The sequence below is a fragment of the Propithecus coquereli genome, unplaced genomic scaffold, assembly GCF_000956105.1.
Source record: "Propithecus coquereli isolate 6110/MARCELLA unplaced genomic scaffold, Pcoq_1.0 Scaffold49, whole genome shotgun sequence".
NCBI lineage: Eukaryota > Metazoa > Chordata > Mammalia > Primates > Indriidae > Propithecus > Propithecus coquereli.
In genome coordinates, this window is record NW_012150729.1 from 878,500 (window position 1) to 902,471 (window position 23,972).

The 23,972-nt window shown below is 38.1% G+C and overlaps 1 protein-coding gene across 1 annotated transcript in view; it reads right to left on the minus strand.

Annotated features, from left to right (window-relative positions):
- LOC105819537 (lymphocyte antigen 75) overlaps positions 1-23,972 on the minus strand; it is a 145,098-nt gene that overhangs the window by 25,584 nt on the left and 95,542 nt on the right. The window contains 4 exon segments of the mRNA XM_012655813.1: positions 15,855-16,022; positions 17,584-17,706; positions 19,843-19,992; positions 23,229-23,397. Of these exon segments, the coding sequence (XP_012511267.1) occupies positions 15,855-16,022; positions 17,584-17,706; positions 19,843-19,992; positions 23,229-23,397 (610 nt within the window).

Consider the following 23,972-nt stretch of genomic DNA (forward strand, 5'->3'; position numbering starts at 1 on the left):
TCTACTTGTATCTCTTTGCAGTATCTCCATATTGCTTTCCACAGAGGTTGCACTAGTTTGCAGTCCCACCAGCAGTGTATGAGTGTTCCTATCTCTCCCAAATTACTTTTTTGTACACTTGTAGTTCTTATATCTCATAAATTAAAATGATCTCTGATTTCTACACCACTGATTATAAGTATATTCTTATTTCAGTGGCAGGTCATGTGTCAATTCTCCATGAAGGGTCCATCCCTTATCTTCCTGTAACTTTTGACTCTTCTGAACTTCTACAGGACTTTTTACTACACTCTGCATGAGAGGGCTTTTCTGGTTACAAGGACTAAAGACATGATCAGGTTACCCCAGATGACAGGGATTCATCGTGAGGATGCATGGCTAATAAGAAAGCTGAGGATACTATCTCAGTAGTCAAATGGGCTTAGAGTTCTTATACCAGTTCCCATTTTGGGCTGCCGCCTAGCAGTAGCAGTTTGCTTTTGATTTAGGAAATTATCCTTATTTCAATTAGTTATTGCTAGGATGTTGAGCATAATATGGCATAAACCATAGGGCCCTAGGCAGATATTAAGAAGAACTATGGGTAGTCATTTTTCTGTGGAAAAGGGGCTCTGTTAGCCTTTGATGGACTACCTATATACATTTATATGGCACTCAACAAATCCTACTCTATATGTGGGTTATCTAATATACATCCTATTTTCCCAAATGGATTGTTAACAGCATGACAGCAGAGACCATGTCTTAAATCTAACCGTACTCTAACACAGGATGGCATGCATAGAAGTAGGGCAGTGCAGGGCTCTGGTTAAGCACATTAGGCTGTGGAGAAAAGTCTGGCTCTGATTACGTGATCTTAGATATATTACTTAACTTTACTATGCCCCAGTTTCCTTATTTGTAAAATGGGGATGATAACAGTACCTAACTGAGGGGGTTATCGTGAGAAAATTCTAGGTGCTTGGGATTCCATGGTGAACAAAAAGGAAAAAAATTCCTGCCTTCCTAGAGCTTATAGTCTAATTAAGGCAGACATACAAAAGCAAGATAAATAAGTAAAATAATGTTAGATGGTGTATTACTGATATATTGCTGTGTAACAAATTAGCAGCGTAACACAAGAAACATTTATTATCTCACACAGTTTCTCTGGGTTAGGAATTCAGAAGCAGCTGCTCATCTAGGTGATTCTGGCTTGGGGTCTCTAATGAAGCTGCAGTCAAGATGCTGGCTAGGGCTGCAGCCCTCTGAAAACTGAACTGCAGGGTAAGCCTCAAGGCTCACTCATATGGATGGTGAGTTGGTGCTGGCTGTGGGCAGGACACCTCAATTCCTCACCATACAGACTCCTCCACAGAGGTGCCTGAGGGTCCTTATGATATGGCTAGTGGCTTCTCCCCCAGAGTGAGTGATTCAAGGGACTCTTTTCCTTTGAGGAGGAAGTGCGATGCCTTTTATAATCCACGCTTGATTGTCACACTCTGTTATTCCACAGTACCCTATTAGTTATTATGTTAGGACTCTCCAGAGAAACAGAACCAATAGGAGAGAGAGTGGGCACGGGAGGATTGATTTATTATAGGAATTGGCTCACATGGTTATGAAGGCTTAGCAGTCGCACAATCTGCCCTCTACAAGCTGGAGAACCAGGAAAATTGGTGGTGTAATTCAATCTGGGTACAAAGGCCTGAGAACCAGTGGTGGGGAAGCACTGGTATAAATCCCAGAGTCTGAAGGCCAGAGAACCAGGAGCTCTGATGTCCCAGGGCAGGAGAAGATGGATGCCTCAGCTCAAGCAGAGAAAGGGAATTCACCCTTCTTCAGCCTTTTTGTTCTATCCAGGTCCTCAACAGACTGGATAATATCTAGTCACACTGATGATGGCGGATCCTCTTTACTCAGCCTTACTGATTCAAATGCTAATCTCTTCCAGAGACACCCTCACGTACGTCTCCGGAAATCACGTCATAAAATTAACCATCACAGTTATACAGGTCAGCACTATTCAATGTGGGAGTGGACTGTACGAGAGTATGAATACCAGAAAGTAGAATCTTTGGGAGCCATCTTAGAGGCTTGCAACCACAGATATTGATAATTACTAAGGAGAAAAAACAGAGAAGAAGCCAGTAGCAGTGGTGCATGCCTGTAGTCCCAGCTATTCAGAGGCTGAGGCAGGAGGACCACTTAAGGCCAGGAGTTCAAGGCTACAGTACCCTATGATCATGTCTTGAAGAGCCGCTGCACTCCAGCCTAGGCAACATAGCAAGACCCATCTCTAAAACAAAGCAAAACAACCCCCAAAACATAGAGAAGCAAGATCCCAAGTGTGGGGGTAAGGGCTAGGGTTGCAATTTTAGAAAGATCTCATTATAAAGGTGACATATGAAGAGCTGAAGGAGCTGAAGGAAAAAGTCATGTGGATATCTGGGTCAGACAAAGCCCCAGTGATGGGAATAAGTATGATAATGATAATGATAACTAGGTACTCAAAGACCACTGTTGAATAATTAAATAAGTAATACAGAGATGGTCCCCAACTTACAATGGTTGATTTACTTCTTGACTTTACAATGGGTTTATCGGGATATAGCCCCATTATAAGTTGAGGAGCATCTGAATATGACAATACCAAAAAAAAAAAAGGCTGCATGTAGAAAAGTAGAAAACAGACTATTGACTCACTTCCCCAAAGATTTCGATTGCCTTCTCTTTAGGCTCATTTCAGCATTAGCAGTAACTCCAGTTAATTCAACACAGAACCCCTCTTATGCTATAGATCCGAACGTGTGTCCCAGAAACAAGTCTTAAGCGCTACTCAAAGGACATGTTGAAAAACAATGTTGAAATAGTGGCTGCATAACTCCTGTGAGGAGAGTTATTGACGTTCATGCACCTCATGAGCAGAAGGCTAACCTAAGTCATCTTCAATGCTAAGTATCTTTGCTATAATCCTGTTATAATTAAAAATCTGCCCACTAAGCTCTCTGCAAAGTGCCTTTCTATTACCTTTATTTCTTCACAGCAGTCCTGAAAGATAGGTTATTAATAATGCACCTAAATGACTCTTTAGGGATTTTATAATTTTATAATTCTATTAATTTAGTATGTACAGAAATTTCGGAGCCTGATGACAATTTTAAAAGCCGTACTTAGCATAACTCCAAAAGTTTCCATATAGATCCTCTGCCTAAAATTACCATGTGCTAAAAGAATAAAATGTCATATCCACAGGAATACTTTGTATTACCAGTCAAATCTAATAGAACTCTCTGTTCCTTTGTAAATTCTTCTGCTTTTCCTCCTCCTCCTTTTTAATTTATTTTAAAACAATCAGGCAAAGCATAAGACGAAGTGATCCTTAGGACATACTTATTCTAAATGTTAACAAAGGAAAGGCAAAGATTTTATTTTTCTTTTTCCTTGTCAATAATAAGACCTTTGCTCCTTTCCCATTAAGACATGAGTTACAGTCACTTGCCTTCCACAGGGGCAACTGTGGTAGATACCCAGAGGAAGAAGAGGGCTATTTATGAAATTTATGGCACCCCTTCCCTTCTCTACATCACCCTTCCCAACCTAGCTTCCAAGATGTCCCTTCCATCTTCTCCCATCACCTCCCTCCTCAGCAGCACTGTCATGATATTTATTCATAGCAGGAGTGTGCCATTGTTAATCTGTACCTTTCTCATTGGGCATCGCTGGTCCATTTTTTAATAGATTCAATCTCAAGACTTGCCCTCAAAATCTAAAATAACCCACAAAAGCAGTAAAATACTTAATATGGACAATGAAAAAAAATATGGAAGATAACCCTGTTGCAAAGCCAGTTTTCAACACATAAGCAAATTGTTGAAATCTTCTCAACTATGAAAGAAGTCTTGAAATAATACAAGAAAAATAAACATTAGCATTTCAAAATCTATAAAAATACTCTAATATTTAATCTGAAATAATTTCCCCTGAAACATAACTGGGCCACAAGGGTCAGAAAAAGTGGCATTAATAGATTAAGAGAATTTAATGCTTTGAATTCAATTATGACATGAGTTCATGGCAGAGGTAACGTAATTTGAAAGAAACTGCAATCTAATTATGCTTTCTACTTTTTAAATTATTCATCTAATTTTTTCATCCCTTTATTATAAATTAGAATAAATTAGATACACAAATCAAAACAAAAATCTATAAAATACTAAAATTTCTCCTGTTATGGAGCTTCCTTCCAGTAAGAGAAGCAACAAGCAAGAAGACAGATGAATAAACAAGATGCATTCAGAAAGGCTTTGAAAAAGTTACAACGTGGAGACATGAAAGAGAATGTGGGTGTTCAGGGAAGCCTCAGAAGATAACATATGAACACAGATTTGAATGGTGGGGTGGGGACAGCCATGCCAAGGACTGGGAGGAGGTGATCTGTGCAGAAGAACCAGCAGGTGTTGGAGGATAAAGAGAGGATAAGGTGGAAAGAGGATGCCATCAGGGAGGAAGGCAGGGGCACCTCATCTAAGGTTTGTAGGCTATGGCAATTCAAAATTAGAAACCTAGATTCTGATCCACATCATGGCCACAGAATGAGGACTTACTCCGACCATGCTTATTTTCACTCATCCCATGGGAAGTCACTGACCCAATACACATACTGATCATGTACTATGTGCAAAAAACATTACAGAAAAATTTTTTAAAGGGTATGCCATGGGTCCTTACTCAGGAATTTAAAGAATGTTTTGCCCATTGTTACTTTCAAGATAATAACTAAGAAAAAAGATAAGATCACATTCACTAATAAACTCCAAAATAACACAGAACAATAACAATGATTTCCATTTCAACATTAAATTTATACTTTATGCAATACCATAGGAGCTCCTCTATTAATATCTCCCGTCCATCAACAAGCTCTTCCTTGATTTAGTTCTAAGCCAAACATGACCCCTGATCTTGTCTGGATAGGATATCTGTGAGGTATTGTGATGAAAAACATACACAGTGGTTTTTCAGCCCTATAATATTATGTATGTGAATGTGCTCAGTAACCTCAAACATTCGACACACGTAAGGTGGTATTCATGTAATGTTTTCTGGTTGCAGTAATTACCCTTCATTTTGTATGATGAGAACAAAGGGAAGGAAACCAAGATTTACTGTGCCTGTAATAGGTACTAGACACGGAATTCTCAAGCAATGCTCACAATAACCCTGTAAGGGAAGTATTATCTCCATTTTACTGAAGTGCAGATAAATTGGGTAACTAGCAAGGCCAAAGCTCAAGCTCTTTCTAAGTTAATCCTTAAAGCTTCCTGACTGAGAGGAGCTGATTAATTAACATTAATTTATTCAACATGTACTTCTAAAGCTCTTGAAAAGCCTATATCCAAACTGGACTTATAAAAGAACAAAACTTTCCAAAGAAAAGTTTGTCCTCTATTGCTGGTCAAAACAACGTCTCTGAATAAGAGAGATACCAAAATCTGGAAATGATTCTCTTAAAAAATCTGACAAGAAAATTCAACTAGCCTAAAGTACAAATGCATGGCAGTGTAGAGGGAGGGTTAAGGGGGAGTCCAGATGTTACTGGCTTACATAATGAGGGTGTGCATAAGGAAGGTTCAGAAACAGTCTAGCCCTGTCTTAGACAAAATTAATGTTCTCAGTCTGAACAGTGTGAAAATGAGCACATCTTGTTTCTGCTCCTTTGATAGGCAGCAGATGGCATAACTGGTCATAAATGCTGGTCCACAAAAGCTTTCAGGAAAGGAGTCTTGAGTTTGTAGGCAAGTTCGGAGCTGCTTACTATGCTGCTGCCTCCAACACTGATGTCCTTTAAAATATTCCTGCCTGTCAGCAGGCTTTGAAAGGGAACTTATCATTAAAAGGCAGTGAAATTCAGGGGGGAAGAATTTCTTGCATAATCATTTTATTGAAGCCCGCACAAGTATTCCTTTAGTTCTTGTTTATTTTGCTCTTTAATTCCTGGAATTGTTCAATCAATAGCGTTTTTGGAAATCTTTCTTCCCCTGAGTTTCCCCATCAACACATTTTTGACATGCTGTGTGGAAAACTTGTTTTTTGTGGTGGTTGTTTTTAAAAACACATAGTCAATAGAATTGTGTATTCTCCTCAGTAGTCATTTTGGAAATGACTAATCATATGAAATTTTTCAGATGTCACTTGCACAACAGCAGACTGGACAGATTTTTAAATCCCACGATGTAAGTGGAATCCAAGCTTCGCCTGTTCACGTTCCTCTTGGATCCAGGGGTTATTTGGCAGAACTGTTTTCCTGTTTCAACAACTTGAACACCAACCAACTGGACAAACAACGCCTCTTGCAAAAGAGGGCCAGCTTCCTCCAGCCCCCCACGTCCGCCCCCTGCACCCCCCTGCGGGCTGCGCACCAGCTGGGGAAATCTCCGCTGCCAACTTCCAGCTTCTCATTTCAGCCCCAAAAGGCCCCGAAACTACGCCCGTGGTGGGATTCTAAGTCCCTCTGCTCTTCGGTCAATCAGACCCATTTGGGGGTCCCCTCCCGCGGAGCGGGGTCTGCGCTGAGGATGCAGGCAGGGCGAAAGAGAAAGGGCCCCCTCGAATCCTCGGCTACCTCCCTTCCCCGAGGGCGCTCTCCCGGAACCCACGGAACCGGCAGAGGCGGGTGGGGGATGACCAGACACCAAGCCCCACGGGGGCGCACGGGATGGGCGTGCAGGGAAGGGCGCGATGCCCGGCCAGGGTGCAGCGTCTCCCGGCCGCCCTCGGGCGCGTGGGGGTGGAGAGCCCGGGCTGGGCAGGGGGCGAAGGCGGTCGCTCGCGGTCGGCGCTCAGGCAGAGCAGGGGGCGCGGCAAGAGGCAGCTTACCGGCGACCGTAGCAGAGGCGAGGCCCAGCAGCGGCAGCAGGAGCGCGGGCAGCGCGGCCCGGGGCATGACGGCGGGCGAGGGCGCCGAGAGCGGCTGGGCGGGCGGCAGCCGACGGGCGAGCCGGCGCGGCGCGGGGAGGGGCCTCTCGGCAGCGCGGAGCGCCAGGCCCGACCCCTCCCACCGCGGAGGCCCGGCCGGGCGGAGGGCGGAGGGGAGCGGTCCCACCAGCCAGGACGCGGCCGCCCAGGTCCCGCGGAGGGGCCTGGCGCGCTGTCTTCTGGAAGTTCTCTCTTTAATTTTTTTTTTTTACTTTTCATTTGAACTGAAATAATTTCAGACTTTCGAAAATGCTGCAAAAATAGTACAAAAAATTTCTGTAACCGTTCTGCCCACTTCCCTAAATATTGACATCTTACATAACTCCAGTACAGTGATCAAACCCCGGAAATTAACACTGGTATAAAACTACTAACTAATCCACAGCACTTATCACATTTCGCCAATTGTCCCTCCAATGGTCTTTGTCTGTTCTAGCACCCAATCCAGGATTATACATTGCATTGCGATGTCATGTCTCCTTAGTCCCCTTTAATCCAGGACAGTCCTCGGTCATTCTTTGTCCTTCATGATCAAAACACACTGAAGGAGTACTGGCTGGTCGTTTTGTAGAATGTCCCTCAGTTTCCGTTTGTCCGATGTTTCCTCCTAATTGGGTTCACGTTATGTTTTTTGGGGGCAAGTGTACCCCAGAAGTGATGTACCCTGCTCAGGAGGGACACGATGTCAATATGTCTCATCACTGGTGATGTTAACTTCTGTCACTTGGTTAAGATAGTGTCTACCAGCTTACTCCTTTGGATCTAATGGTCAGAAATCTTTTCAAAAGCTCCTCCCAGTGGACTATGTCTCTTAGACAACTTTTCTCTGTTCCTAGCTTCTGGGTCAAGAGTCTTTAAACTATGCTTGCTGTAATATGTGCATAAACCGTGCAATTACAACTTGACCCATCAGGGCCTTTGGAGCCAAACAACACAAGCCAGGGCCAAGGATGGCTGTTTGTTTAAGCCTCACGTCATTGGCAAAAGAGTCCTATAAAATCAAATCTAAACACAACAATTAGAAAATGAATGACCCAATTTAAAAACTGGCAGATAATCTGAAGTCACCTCATCAAAGAAAATATAGAATGGTAAATAAGCTTACAAAAAGATACTTAACATCATATGTCATTAGAGAATCAAAAATTAAAACAAAAATGAAATACCATTACACACCTATCAGAATTTCTAAAATTCAAAACACCAACAACACCAAATGCTGACAAAGATGTCAAGCAACAATGACTCTCATTCATTGCTGGTGGTGGGAATACAAATGGTACAGCCACTTTGGAAGAAAGTTTGGAAGCTTCTTACAAAACTAAAACATAGTCTCACCGTGCAATCCAGCAATCTTACTCCTTCATATTTACCCAAACAAGTTGAAAACATACACACAAAAACCTGCACATGAACGTTTATAGCAGCTTCACAATTGCCCAAATCTGGAAGTATCCAAGATGTCCTCCAATAGGTGAATGGATAAACAGTGGTATGTCTATACAATGAAATATTATTTGGGCAGGGCATGGTGGCTGCTGTCTGTAGTCTCAGCTATTTGGGAAGCTGAGGTGGGAGGATCACTTGTTCTCAGGAGTTCCAGGCTGCAGTGAGCTGTGATTGTGTCACTGCACTCCACCCTGGGCAACAGAGCGAGACCCTGTCACTATTAAAAAAAAAAAAAATACCAACATCATTATTCACAGATGTAGAAAAATTGATTTTACGCTTTATATGGAACCAGAGAAGACCCCACATAGCAAAAACAATTCTAGGCAATAAAAACAAAATGGGAGGTATCAACTTATCAGACTTCAAACTTTATTATAAGGCTGTAGTAATCAAAACAACTTGGTACTGGCACAAAAATACAGAGCCATTGACCAGTGGAACAGAACTGAGAACCCAAATATAAAACCATCCTCATATAGCCACCTAATCTTTGACAAAGCAGACAAAAACATACACTGGGGAAAAGAATCCTTATTCAATAAATGGTGCTGGGAAAACTGGATAGCCACATGTAGAAGACTGAAGCAGGATCCACACCTTTCACCTCTCACAAAAATCAACTCACGCTGGGTAACAGATTTAAACCTAAGGAGTGAAACTATTAGAACTCTAGAGGAAGATTTTGGAAATACTCTTCTAGACATTGGCCTAGGCAAAGAATTTATGAAGAAGACCCCAAAGGCAATCACAGCAACAATCAAAATAAATAAATGGGACCTGATCAAATTAAAAAGCTTCTGCACAGCCAAAGAAACAGTCACAAGAGCAAACAGACAACCTACAGAATGGGAGAAAATTTTTGCATGCTACAAATCCGATAAAGGGCTGATAACCAGAATCTACTTAGAACTCGGAAAAATCGACAAGAAAAAATCAAACGACCCTATCAAAAAGTGGGCAAAGGACATGAACAGAAACTTTTCAAAAGAAGACAGAATAATGGTCAAAAAACATATGAAAAAATGCTCAACATCTCTAATCATCAGGGAAATGCAAATTAAAACCACAATAAGATATCACTTATCTCCAGTGAGACTGGCCTTTATCAAAAAGTCCCAAAACAATAAATGTTGGCATGGATGCAGAGAGATAGGAATACTTATGCACTGTTGGTGGGATTGCAAACTAGTGCAATCTCTGTGGAAAGCAATATGGAGATATCTTAAAGAGATACAAGTAGAAGTACCATTCAATCCAGCAATCCCATTACTGGGCATCTACCCAAAAGAGCAAATGATACTGTATAAGAAAGACACTTGCACCCGAATGTTTATAGCAGCACAATTCACAATTGTAAAGATGTGGAAACAACCCAAGTGTCCATCAATACATGAGTGGATTAATAAAATGTGGTATATGTATACCATGGAGTACTATTCAGCTTTAAGAAACAATGGTGATATAGCACCTCTTGTATACTCCTGGATAGAGCTGGAACGCATTCTGCTAAGTGAGGTATCCCAAGAATGGAAAGACAAGCACCACATGTACTCACCATCAAATTGGTATTAACTGATCAACACATAAATGCACATATAAGAATAACATCTACTGGATGTTGGGAAGGGGGGAGGGGGAGGGGGAGAGGGAGGAAGGAGGAGGGGATGGGTATTTGTATACACAAAGAGTGCAATGCGCACCACCCAAAGGATGGACATATTTGAAACTCGGACTTGGGGCGGGGGGCAAGGGCAACATACATAACCTAAACATCTGTACTCCCATAATATGCTGAAATGAAAAAAAAGAAAAGATATATTATTCAGTGCTGAAAAGAAAAGAGCTATCAAGCCACAAAAAGACATGGAGGAAGCTTAAAGATGTATTGCTAAGGGAAAGAAGCCAATCTGAAAAGGCTACATACTATGTGATTCCAACTATATGACATTTTAGACAAGACAAAACTATGGAGACAGTAAAAAGGTAAGTCACGCCAGGGATTCGGGTTGGGAGACAGAGAAGAAGAAAGGGATGAATAAGTGGAGCACGAAGGATTTTTAGAGCCGTGAAATTATTCTGTATGATACTGTAATGGTAGATGCATATCATTACATACTTTTATCTGACTCTGCCTCTCCATTGTTTAGCAAGTAGATCAATATTGACTTGATCCTACATTGTATTAAAAGGGTATTTGGCCAGGGAACTAAGATCCCAGCTTTCTCAGGACTGATCCACAACCCATGTAAGGTCCCTGGGCTTGGCATTGCTGGGTAGCCCTTTGGCCTGAGGTGTTAGGCCTAGATAACTTTAGACCAAAACAGAGAGTGAGTCCTGCTTTGTGCATTTAGGTTCCCCAGGCCCAGGTGTAGTGAAACTAGGATGAAGGAAAAAGGCTGATGAGATGAGTAAAGAGGCTGGTGCAAATAATCCAGGAGGAAAAAAAGGATAAAGAACTGATATAATCCAGTTGACAATGGAGATGGCTGCTTTGTGAGAATACTGAGGTAAAATTGACAGAATCATTGGAATAAGGAGATGAGAAGGAGACAGCTTGAAGATGACTTCTGGGTTTCTAGCTTGTGAGACAAGGATTATGGTTTTATGTTTTTTTCATATTAACTGAAAAAGAATATAAGGCAAAAACTGAGTTGGGGAATGGAAAAGAAGTTTCTCAAGTTCTGCTTATGATTAATTTAGCTCAGGAAAAAGGGAAATACGTGTATACTAAATTTGTTGAGATGTAAATATAGTGAGACGGTTTTAATTTAGAATATGTAGAGACATAGAGGTAAATGCATACATCATGAGGTCTAGTGAAAAAAAGTCTTTATTTTGAGAACTAGTTAAAATTTGTCTTCTTAAGCACGATAAAATTGTTGAACTAATTATGTAATAATAAAAATTGGGTCTTTGTTTCTCCAAGAGGGTTTTAGGATTGAATGAGACTAAGATAAAGGAATCTGAACCTCTTGACTTTCTCCAGAAAAATCTCAGCAGAGATATCAGGATTGGGGGTTACTAAGACTACAGCAACCATTTGCAGGGGAAAATTCTTAGATAATGACAATATCTTGCCCTAGGATCAGGGATGGGAATATGCTGTGTATGGGGGCAGGAGGAAGAAGGGGACGATTATTGGTATCACTTGTTTGTCCCCTAATACTTCATCATTACATTTATGTACTTGCTTTTTTAGGTGCCCGGTTTTAAGAGATCAATTTTGTCAGTCCACATGTGGTAGTTGGGTTAGTTAGAGAAGACTGAAATAAGCTGTCTTTAGTTCTTCTGAAACATTTGGAACAGGGAAATGAGGAAGGAAAAACAACATGGGCAGTTGTAGGCCTGGTGTGGTGGCTCACGCCTATAATTCCAGCACTTTGGGGGAGCTGAACAGGAGGATTGCTTCAACCTGAGAGTTCAAGACTGCAGTGAGCTATGATGATGCCACTGCACTCCAGCCTGGGCGACAGAGTGAAACCCTGTCTCAAAAAAACAAAAACAAACAAAAAAACATGACAAAAAGAAAATACAGGTAGTTCTGGACATATTGAGGACTTTCACATAGCCTGTCTAGTAGGTGGCTGGAAATATAAGCCTGGAACTATATATTTGAACTATTAGCTTAGAAATGGTTGTTAGAGGGGAAGGGCTGGACAGGCTCTCCTAAGGGGAGCACAAAGAATGAGAAGTAAATGGAACACAGATGGAATCCCTGCTGATCCTACTAGTTAAAAGACACACTGAGCAAGAGGAATCTGAAAAGGAGACTAAAATAAGACATTCAGAAATGTAGGAATGCTTATATTTATTCTTTTAAAAAGGGACACAAAATCTCTTAAAGAATGCCTCAATTTATAATAGCTAGACACTTTATTTCTTGTCATACTATATGACTAACATAATAAAGCCCAATCTACAGATATTTTCTTTTCAACAAGGATGCCAACATTTTACTTAAAAGAAAACAACTTTATTATGACATCGCCACTATATACAGCCATACTTTTCACATCATGTTGGTTCAGTTCTTTGAGGGAAATCTTAACGACTAAAATTGTACAGGTCATAGGACAAGAGAACTAGTTGTACAAATTTGATAAAAAATATTCCGGGATAACTATAAACTATATTAACACTGTCTTAGAAAAATTATTTACAACTTTATTATAGTATAAACACTCTAAATTTAAAATAAATCTATGAATTTTATACCAAAATACTCTAAAGTATAAATATAAGTTAAATGCTAAATAAAACATTGACCATGTCCAGTGGATGCTATTATTAAGAATATATTCTAGGTGTAAAAATTTTAAGTGATAACCACAAAACAGTATTACCTTAATCATTCATAATTTTAAACATTTTAATAGTAATTATAAGGTTTATAGTTTCATTGAAAAATGCTTATTTTTCAAATGCAGGTTATATAATTTCCTTCATGGACCTCTTCTCCGTTTAGCTCATGTAAAAAGGTAACAAAATAATAAAAAATTCTCAGTCAAAAGTTGACATGTTATGTGAAGTATATAAATTGTAAAATTTTCAAGCAGTCTTATATCTACTTGATTCCCTTTAAAAAGGAAGCAGTTATATGTACTACATCAGAAAAGAGAAAACATACTGCTTCGGGGTACCTAATCAATCTAAAAATAACATCCCCACACTGTAGAAAATGTTAAGTGCTAAATCTTTAGCAGCCATTGTTTTATAAACAGAAAAAAACTTTTGCATTTAAATAATATTAGTATGAAATATCTTTGGAATAGTATAAGAAGCATCTTGCCCACACTGTAGAAAATGTTAAGTGCTAAATCTTTAGCAGCCATTGTTTTATAAACAGAAAAAAACCTTTGCATTTAAATAATATTAGTATGAAATATCTTTGGAATAGTATAAGAAGCATCTTGCCAAGAGGCATCATTTTGCTGTATAAAAAGTAAGCATATCTCATTGTTTAATAATTTTTTCTAAATGCTACAAAGGGCTATTTTGAAACAACATTGATACTATTTACAGTTGGGTTTTTACCTTGAGGTATTAATTTTGCATTTGGCTGGATGTTTTTAAAAATTAAAAGTGTATGTGTGAATAGTAATTTTAATTTTCTAAGATGTTTTGTTAAAAATTCCATTAAAAAATACATATCCTAGTTACCAACCATATTCCTGCAGAGAAAATGCAGATTAAAATTATTACACTACAAACAATTTGGACTTCAGTTCCAGCTTCAAGTTCCTCTCCATTCTATTAATTAGAGTTACAAATATGGCATTTAGTGGGCAATTAATTGTGGATACCAGCATATGCCTAAGACCTAAGCAACTGAAAAAGTACTTAAGACTTCTACTTTGGAACAGAGTAAATACTGACACTGGGAAAATTTTAAGTGGCTCATTTCTCCTAACACATTAGTACAAATTAGCAAACTTTTAGAATAATTTAGTCGTGGAAGGAAGGAAGCATAATCTCATCTTCATTCACTCCTGGTTCGTACCGAACTGATGAGAAACGTGCCCAGTTGAAACGATTCTTTTGGAAGAAGAACCAAGTGAGTACGCTGATGAGAGCTAAGACACTTAGCACTGCAATTGCGATAGCTATTCCTCTGTAATCAGGGCCTGGAATAGGAAAAGGTTGACATTGAGGAGAAAATACAAAAGTGATCATTGTTATTAATTTTATACATTCAGGTATGTGTCACATATGTAAGCCCATAAACTGTGTACATTATAGATACAATAAATACATGATTGTCGCATAGCATTAACACAGAATTCAAACTCATCATTGAACCCTTAAGTGCCTTCTTTTCAAATTTAGGTGTTTTCCTTTTCATTCAAATCCTCTTCATTGCTATAGAAATTTTCTTCCAAAAAAATTAAAAGCACTTTGATTATTCTCACTTTCGCTTCCCAACACCCTTTTAGGAAGACTTTACTACCTATACATTATCCTACTTTGATAGCAAATTGCAAAAAGCTGTAAATTTTTGTGTTAGACTTACCTGGGGCCAAATGAAGCATTATTTGCTTTAAAATGATTTAAGCCTCTGAGATGACCTCATTTAGTGCCTATTCAACTTCAACTGCTGTCCCAGGCCCCTTCTCTGCATGCCGCTCAGAGGGATTCATTGTGTGCCATACCTTTAAATACCATCCCTACGCTGACTCTCCTTCTGGCTCATATGTCCAACTGCATACTAGACATCTCCATACAGATATCTCATCTCCAAATGGACAACTCAAAATGGCCAACACAGAACTCCTGATTTACACCACCCTAAACCTGCTCCCATCTACCCTCTAAAATCTTCCAGTTGCTTTCCATTCCACTCAGAATAGAGCCAGAACTCTTCATCCTTGTTTCCAAAGCACCTGCCTACCTTCCAGCTCTTCCTGGAGCACACAGCAAGCTCATTCTGCCTTAGGCTCTTTGTCCCAGTTGGTACCTCCACCTGCTATGTCTTTTCCCCTGATCTTTGGTTGGCTGATTTCTTAGATCTCAGCTTCCGTGTCTCCTGCTGTTAGACATTATCCCTGATAACCTAACCTAGAGTAGCCATCTACCTATTTTTGATCACATAGAGTTTACTATTATTTGATATTTTCCTCTCTTTCAAAAATTGACCTGCTTGTTTACTTATCTTTCCTCACTAGATTGTAATCTCTGTGAGAACAGGTACCTTATCTGTCTTGTTCACAGGGGTATCCAGACGCAGGGCAGGGCATGAGTGACATATAGTAGACACTCTAAATATTTGCTGAGTAAATGCACGTATCTATAGATACTGATTACCTAGAATCTGGGTTTTATCTTTAATATTTATACACAAAATGGAAATTTTTATGCTAGATCTTTAAAAATGTTTTAGTGAAAAATTTAGAGCTCTTTCTTCAGAAATGAAGTTAAGATAATATTTTTATGGTTATTTTATGTAGCAATTCATGATGAAACACAAGTTAAAATTATTTCATACAGATACCCTGAACATGTTAAGTAATTCAATCTAGTTTTGCATCATTTTAAAATTAATCATGAGTTTTATAGGAATGGGAAGAAAGGAAGCAAATTAACTACAGAAATAAACCTTTAAGCTTTTACATATTCAAACTATAGAATAAAATACATCTCAAGACCATTTTCAAAGAAATTACCTCCCTAATACTCTGGCAGCTTCCATTTTTCTTAGGAAAGAATTATATAAAGTTTAGACTGTTTAATAGTTTCATTTGGGAGCCCTAGACATCTTGTGCATTTATTATCTCTTGTAATCTGTTTTTCAGGGGAAAAATCTCTGCGACTTAATCGAGATTTTTGGATATACTTCAAGGACTAAATATTTCAGGACCAAGTACAAAACTTTGCATGTAATTGGATTGTATATTTATTTCCTTACCTGTTCGAAAAAAAGTTTCCTTAAGGACAGATTACACACTTACCCAGAGGAACTTTGCAGACAACTCTTCCGAAGCCATGTGCACATTCAACTTTTTTCCAAGTTTCATCTGAAGCTAACAAAATGCTACATTTTCCATTACCACTCTTACTCTTATTTTCCCAGTTGACAAATTTCACTTCTGATCCATCTAACCAACTCCAGGACTGGTCTGAAGAAAGAAATTACATGTACCAATATTTATTGCCACTAAAAGTCAAAAGCATGTAGTTCACATAACTCATTAGAACTGTGCTGTATAATATGATAGACACTTTTTGAAATGAAATTCATTAAGAAGGAAAAAAAACTTAAATCAGTTGCACTTCAGTTGCACTAGTCACATTTCAAGTGCTCAATAGCCACATGTACCTAGTGACTACTATATTGGACAGTGCAGATATAGAACATTTTCATCTTTGTAGAAAGTTCTGTTGTGTAGCACTGATACAGAATGTGGTTCTTTTATTAAAGTGTGGAATGTTTGCACATTTATTGTGTGAGGGATAGATTTCTAAGAACTCATATCCTATCTCCACCAATTTAGGGAACTTATATCATTAAAGAGATGCTGGTGGAAGAGGAAGGGTCCAGAAAGGTGCCTCCCCAAACTCCACCACCATGACTCCATTTTTGTTTCCCAGCAGAGGTGGCTCCACCTTATGGTGATAGTGTAAACACAATATACAATTCATTAAGATGGCCAACTTTGGTTTGTTTTATTTTGTTTTGAGACAGGGTCTCACTCTGTTGCCGGACTGGAATGCAGTGGTATCATCATAGCTCACTGCAACTTCCAATACTTGGGCTCAAGTAATCCTCCTGCCTCAGCCTCCTGAGTAGCTGGGACTACAGGCACGCACCACCATGCCTGGCTAATTTTTTAAATTTTTTGTAGAGATGGGGTCTCACTATATTGCTCAGCCTGGTCTTGAAATCCTGGCCTCAAGCTATCCTCCCAACTCAGCCTCCCAAAGTGCTGGAATTACAGGCACGAGCCACTGTGTCCAGCTGAGATGGCCAACATTGAATGCATTCATTTTTTGACAAGTACTTAACATTTTAGAATTCACATTTATTTTAATAATTTAAAATTCAACTTTGCATAAAATGTGAAATAGACTTCCTATTCCTCTCTCAAATTTGCACTAATTCATTCTTTATCAATTCCAAGTTCACTCAAACCTCGTACATATTAATTCTTATTGAAAAATTCTTCCACAAATTCTCTTTTAATGAATTATCTGCAATTTTACTAAGCTATTTTGGGAAAAAAATCACTATTAAGACTTCATTTTAATCTGTGGTAAAAATATCCAAAGAGTAAAGAGAATTGCAAGAAGATAAGTTTCTGAATAACAGGATAATAAACTGCAAAAGCATGTGATGATTGGAACTAGAAGTCTTAGAGAAGTAAGTCACGGGTTCCTTGTAGGACACTGGGGACACAGACATTGCTGTAGGAGGAAAAGAAATCCTGATATTCATCCAAGGATCTTAGAAATAAGCCTCTAGAATAATTCCAGCTGTTGTTCTATTTCATTAGTGGTTTCCATCATATAAGTTATGTATTCATTCAAAATTTCTAAGCCTCCAGAACAGCAAGCAGACCTAGTTTATTTATCAATGAGAAGCATTTGACTTAATCACCACTTGACATCCTTTAGCAAGGCTGAAGAATGGTAGTTAGGACAAGTTAGAACTCTGTTTGCACACAAAATTGTGTTACTTACAGACAGAATGTTGAGATAATCCAAGCCAAACTCTCATGGTAATATTATTATTTTCCCTCATCAGTCTGCTCACAAATTTATTCTCAGCTTCATCTTTTATGGATATGATATTTGCAGAATGATCTGTTGAAAAAACCAAACCCCCAATGAATTACCTTTATGCATACTAGAGAAGTAGTTTATTCTGAACTAGCCATTTGAAAAAATCTATCATGAACAAGATCATTGAGAAATTCAAGCTTTACACAGAGACTGTTTTTAAAAACTGGTATTTATGTCAAAATTTTAACAGTACTTCCAAAAAATAAAAGCTTCCAAAAAAGTTAGAAACATTTCTAGATTGAAATATAGCAATTTCATGATTCTTCAAAATATTTATCTGGCAATATTTTTTGACCTTGGAACTGCCTAACTAGTGAGACCTTTGTGTTTGAACAGTTAGTCATAATAACTGGGGTATGTGATGTTAGAAATATGTCCCCCATAGAGATTTTTAGCCTGTTCTCCTCAACAACTATTTTTGTATAAATAACTCAGCTTTAAACTTGCTTCTCTTAAAATGAAAGTAAAAGTGAATAGACTCGAGATTGGGGAACATTAGTCCTCCCTTTAATATTTTATACATAAATGTGCTTGGTCATGTCCATTGTAAGTTTTTAAAACAAAATAGTATGGAATTAAATGAATGAGTATTCTTGAAGTTTGATAGGTAACCCTAAACTCATAGAGAAAACAGTGTTATCACCAGCAGCAGGGAAAGAAGGGATAGAAATAAAATAATAACTAAACTTGAAAATCAATCCCAAATGAAATCAAATAGTCTTCAACAGCAACAAACCTATCCATACTTTAACTAAAGCATTTCTTTTGTGGTGGAGGATATTTTAAGAGGGACAAAGGAAAGCCTTTACTCCTTTATAGAACACCACAGTGCACAGGTACTTTATAAGTTACCTTGTTTAATATTATACAACCTGGTAGAGGAAGGCGTTATCACTGTTTTACAGATGAGGAAACTGAGGCTCAAGAAGATTAAGAAAATTGTTCAGGTTTACACAGCTAGCCAGTTATAGAATTAGAAAGCCAATCTCAATCTTTCTAATAATAAGAGTTTTGAGAATTCACTATTTGCAGGGCACTGTGCCACATTTGCATATATCATCTCATTTCATCCATTCCTACAACTCAACCTATACCAGCCTATGAAGTAAGTCCTATTTTCATTCTCACTGTTCAGATGAGAAAAGAGAAACAATGACATCACTTCCACAGTATCTCTTAGCTAGTATGTGTAGGAGTTGGGCTTGAACCCAGACCTGTCTGCCCCAATGGCTTCAGTGCTTAACCCACGCACTACATTTACAGTAAACCTTTCTATCTTTTCCGTTAGGAGAAAGAGGCTCCTGACTTTCAGAACATACATATGGTTTACAATAGTTCCCATCAAGTATATACATGTATAACATACAACAGTTCTCACACAAAAGTTTATAGTAACCAGAAAAGTTTTTAATCAGTCAAGTGTCTCCACAATAGTTAGCAAAATAAATTCGGTAAGTGCCATCTGCCTGGCTAAATTGCTACCCAAGGAAGCAGATTAACAGTTTTGGTCTTTGAAATATTCTAGGTTGTCTCCCTAGAAGTCATTTTACAGTTTGACTATAGACTAAATTGTCACGGGAGAGAGCCAATCATTGCTGCTCTTTCTAAAACAGCTAAATCTGAAGACAAAAAGCCCTGGATGTGGGCCAATCCTACTGCGGAATGAATGGACAACCCATATGGCTTTGATTTTGTTACCCTGGTCAGGCTAATTTCACTTATTAATAACAAAGTAATGGAAAGTCTGTAATTAATATTTACTATTTAGCCAACTTTGCATAAATTTTTACCTCTTAATCCCTTCATTTAAGCATATATAACTATATTTAAAACTGTTTCATTTGTTAGTATTTTTTATTTAACAGTTCACTTAGCAATTTTTATTCTACTTCTTCCCACTTATTTTTATTTTCCATGTACTTATTCTTACACTGATAAGTTTTAATGGTTATTCCAATATTCCATTGCAATCATAAAGTATCATAAAATACTTAACCATTTCCCTACCACTGGGCAATTAGGTTATAATGCTATTATAAATGACAAGTGCTTTAAAATATTTAAAAAACATATAATCATTACTTCGAATTATGTCCTTAAAAAAATTTCTAAGAATTAAATTATTGAGTCAAAGAAAATCAACAAATTTTAACTCACCAAGTTTCGGACACAATTCTTTGGCCTCTGAGAAACTGTACAATGCCTGGTCAGACATGTAGCAGTGATCCCCATACTGGATCCACCTTGACCCATTGCCTTTTGCTGCTGGGCATCTTGATGAGTATTTATATGGGGACAGCTCTTTAGCTATAAAAACGTTAGACACAGTTGTAATAATGCACAGGAAAACCTGCCTGCCTTTTAAATCCCCTCCCATGTCCCTGTTTGAAACTTGTGTTTACGGGTAAGAAGCATTTAACTCAACATACATACCAGAGAAAGCCACAGCCTAAACGCTATAACTATACACTCTAATTAGCTTTTTGGAATACCATTTTAAAAACTTAGATGATAGAAGAGGAAATTATTTAGCCCTCTGAGACTGACTTAGACTAAAGTAAAAATAACTAGAAAAATGGAGTAGCAAAAGAAGCAAAGGCAGGCCTGAAACTACTCTGAAATAATAATCAAAATTCTTTCTTTCCTTGGATTCCTTTTTATTTTGAAAAAACCTAATTTTACCCAGACATATAAAGAACTATTTTTTAAAATTATACCCAGATTATTATAAATTATAAATTTATAATATTTGGTATAAATTATACCAAAAAAATTGGTAATTTGTTTTACAAAGCACAATATATCAGCACAGCAAAATCTCTCTCAAACAAACAAAAAAAAAGGGTAGAGGTGGCTTCTCAGCTCTTAAAAATGCCCGTTTCCAATTAAATTGTTTAATTTTTAATTGTGCTGAGTAACAACAAGAAGCCTGTGTAATGAAGCTTGTGCCCCTTACTGCCTGCTGTTAATTCCAACAGAAGAGCGTATGAGAACTAGAAAGTAAATTGTCAACAATGTCCTGTTGGTGAGGTACAGACAGTAATCCCAAGCCAAACGATTTCTTTGTAATGTATTTGGCATGGCCTGCATGTCCTTCAGCAATGGAAGGCTCTTCCTGCTTTTTTCTCCATTTGGCAGTGTCCTTCTTATTTGTGGTCTCTGTGCTTCTAGAAGGCTGTTGCCATTTTATTCTTCACCAAGAGACTTTTTGGTGGCCCTTAATTCCTTCTTCTGTTTCTTTATCTTTTGTTAGATGCCAGGCTTGATCTTTTTGAATATTAGTTATTTGATTGCCTTTTGCCTCCATTCTTCCCACTAATGCTACCAGTTTGAGTGCTAAGTCTTCCTTGGGTTCAACAGTTGGACTTCTGGATAAGTTTCCCAGCTGCTGCTAATGAAAACTCATTTGCTAAATTCATCTATAAAGTCTATAAAACTTCTGACAATTCATCATTAATGCTGCTAGTGGAAGCAGGTGTTACTAGCAAGTTCTTGCTTTTACTACCTTATGAAAATACTTTGCCAAAGTTGCTGACTATTGTTGCAGTGGGCTCAACTGGACTGATGCAAAACAAGTTGGACACTGGCTACCACGGCATTGCCAGGACTGGTGAACTTTTCCAAATGGTTTGACTTTAAAAAAAAAAATTCTTCTTGCGCTGAGAATGAAAGAGTCCTCATTTTGAAAGTCTGTTTATTTCTGGTACAGTCTGCAACTGGGCTGCCTTAGGCTGCATACATTTATTCCCCCTTCTTGTTCTTCGTGAAGTTTTCCTTCTAACTCTTACTTTTTTTTTCTCCTGCAAGGGCCTGCCTTGTGGTAAGTGTTATATTTCTGTTCAAGAAGATCCAATTTTTTAATCGTGGTAAAATACACATAACACAAAATTTACCATCTTAACTATTTTTAAGTGTATAGTTCAGTAGTAAGTACATTCACATTGTTGTGCAACCATCGCTACTATCCATCTCACAAAATTGAAATGCTATACCCATGAAACAATTCCAAATGTTGAATCTTCTCCTTCCAGTCCTTAGTAACTGCCATTCTACTTTCTGTCTCTATGAATTTGACAATTCTAGGTACTACCTCATATAAATGGAACCATACAGTATTTATCCTTTTGTGACTGGCTTATTTCACTTAGCATATTGTCTTCAAGGTTCGTCCATGTTATAGCATGTGTCAGAATTTCCTTCCTTTTTAAGGCTGAATAATATTTACATATATATATATATACACATATATATCCTCCACGTTTTACTTATCCATTCATCTGTCGATGGACACTTGGATTGCTTCCATCTTTTGGCTATTATGAATTATGCTGCTATGACATGCTCTACAAATATCTATTATGAGTCCCTGCTTTCAATTCTTTTGAGTATATACGCAAAGTGCTGGATGATACAGTAATCATATGTATAAGTTTCTGAGGAATTGCCATACCTTAAGGTGGTGTTAGGGTTGGTTCATTCTGGAGGCCCTGAGAGAGAATCTGTTTCATGCCTCTCTTATCTTCTGGTGGTTGCTGGCCATCTGGCTTGTAACTGTCACTGCAATCTCTGCCTTTGTCATCACGTGGCCTCTTCCATCTGTGTATCTGTCTCCCTTTTATGAGGACACCATTCATTGGATTCAGGGCCCACCCTAATCCAGTATGACCTCATCTCAACTAACTACATATGCAAAGACTACTTCTAAATAAGTCACGTTCTGAGGTTCTGAGTGGACAGGAATTTTGGGGGGACACTGTCCAATCCAGCACAGCACAGAACTTACATTTGGTCATGTTGTCATTCTCCTTCATCCCATAAAGTCTGTTTCTCTAACACATAGGTCCTCTCCATTTCTGCATGCCTTATTATAGTTCTCAGATATTCCAATTGTTTTTCTAAAAAATTACATTTGTTTTCTGTACCAAACAACAGAGAAATCAGTTCTTTGATTGTGTCTTTTTTCCTCATTCTTTATGTCATTCTCTCCTTCTTATATTTACTTATTTTATTAGACCAAGTTTCCACATTTTCTTGTGCTTGAATCTGTTCAATTCCAAATGCTGAATCTGCTCTTCAAGAGTCTTCAGAGCAGCAAACATGGTGAGCACTGAGAACCAGAGGCTTCAGAGACCAACGCCACCTCATGTTTCTGCCTGCCCCGCAGGTCTCTGTAGCCGTGGGACATCTGGGTTTTTGTGTTCTTCCTCCACGTTTACTCTGTTCCTAGCAAAGGTGACCCCAAGTTCAGCCCCTGAAGAGATGTTTTTTAAAAGAACATCTCAGCCTTTGGAACACATTGCTAAGTGAAATTAGATTTCACAAATTCTAAAGCAAAATTTACCTGGTGACAGATTGAAAGTCTTTGAGAACAAATTCCCTCAGTGGATATATTGTATTTGTTTCTATACACAAAGTATCATCAAAATTATTTGTACAGGATTTGTGGATAAACCTTATTAAAATAAAAAATTCTTGAGATTTAATTACGTGCATAAATCATGTCATATTTTAGTAATATATGGTTATTTGAAATCAAATCTTACATTTTGAAGGTTTGTAACAAATAGCACCATCCTTAGCAGAACTGCATTTTTCATGTTTCCAAATTCCTTTTGGATCCAATATAACACAGTTTCCAGGAGATTTTTGGCCTTTCCATGGAATGTAGTCAAATGTACTGCCATCAGACCATTCAAAACTTGATTCACTTCCCTGTTTCAAGAATAATAGAGATAACCGGAACAGAGATGTATGACTTCAAAAAGAGCACAAAGAACGATATACATACTTTAAGAAACACTGTAACGAAGTATTAATTCTTTGCTTACAAGTGTTATAGGTCTGAACCTATTTGTAAAATCAGAGATATCCTTTAGATGCATTGATTTGGGACATTTGCTCTGGCACAGTTTAAGTAGGACTTTAAACTTAGAGACAGTGTTACTGTACCCTGTCTCTAGATTTTTTGTTTGTTTGTTTGAAGGATGAGTTTACATAACGCTTGAACTTAAATGACATGCAAATGCCTTCCATTTGTCACAATTATAGATTTATAATCCCAACCTTCATATTGTTCTGAATACTGTTTTCTATGTTTTATAGTAACAGTTTTGCAGTTTGTATCTCTGGCTACATTTTTCATGTTACAGAGTCCATCAAGCAGCAGGGGGCTAGAAAAGGAAAATGGGAAGACTACTTTTGATTTTTCCTTGAATCTGTAATTTTGCCATCCTTTCTTTCATTGTCCCCACTTTGTTCTAAAGATAGTTTAAATTAGGACTAATCTC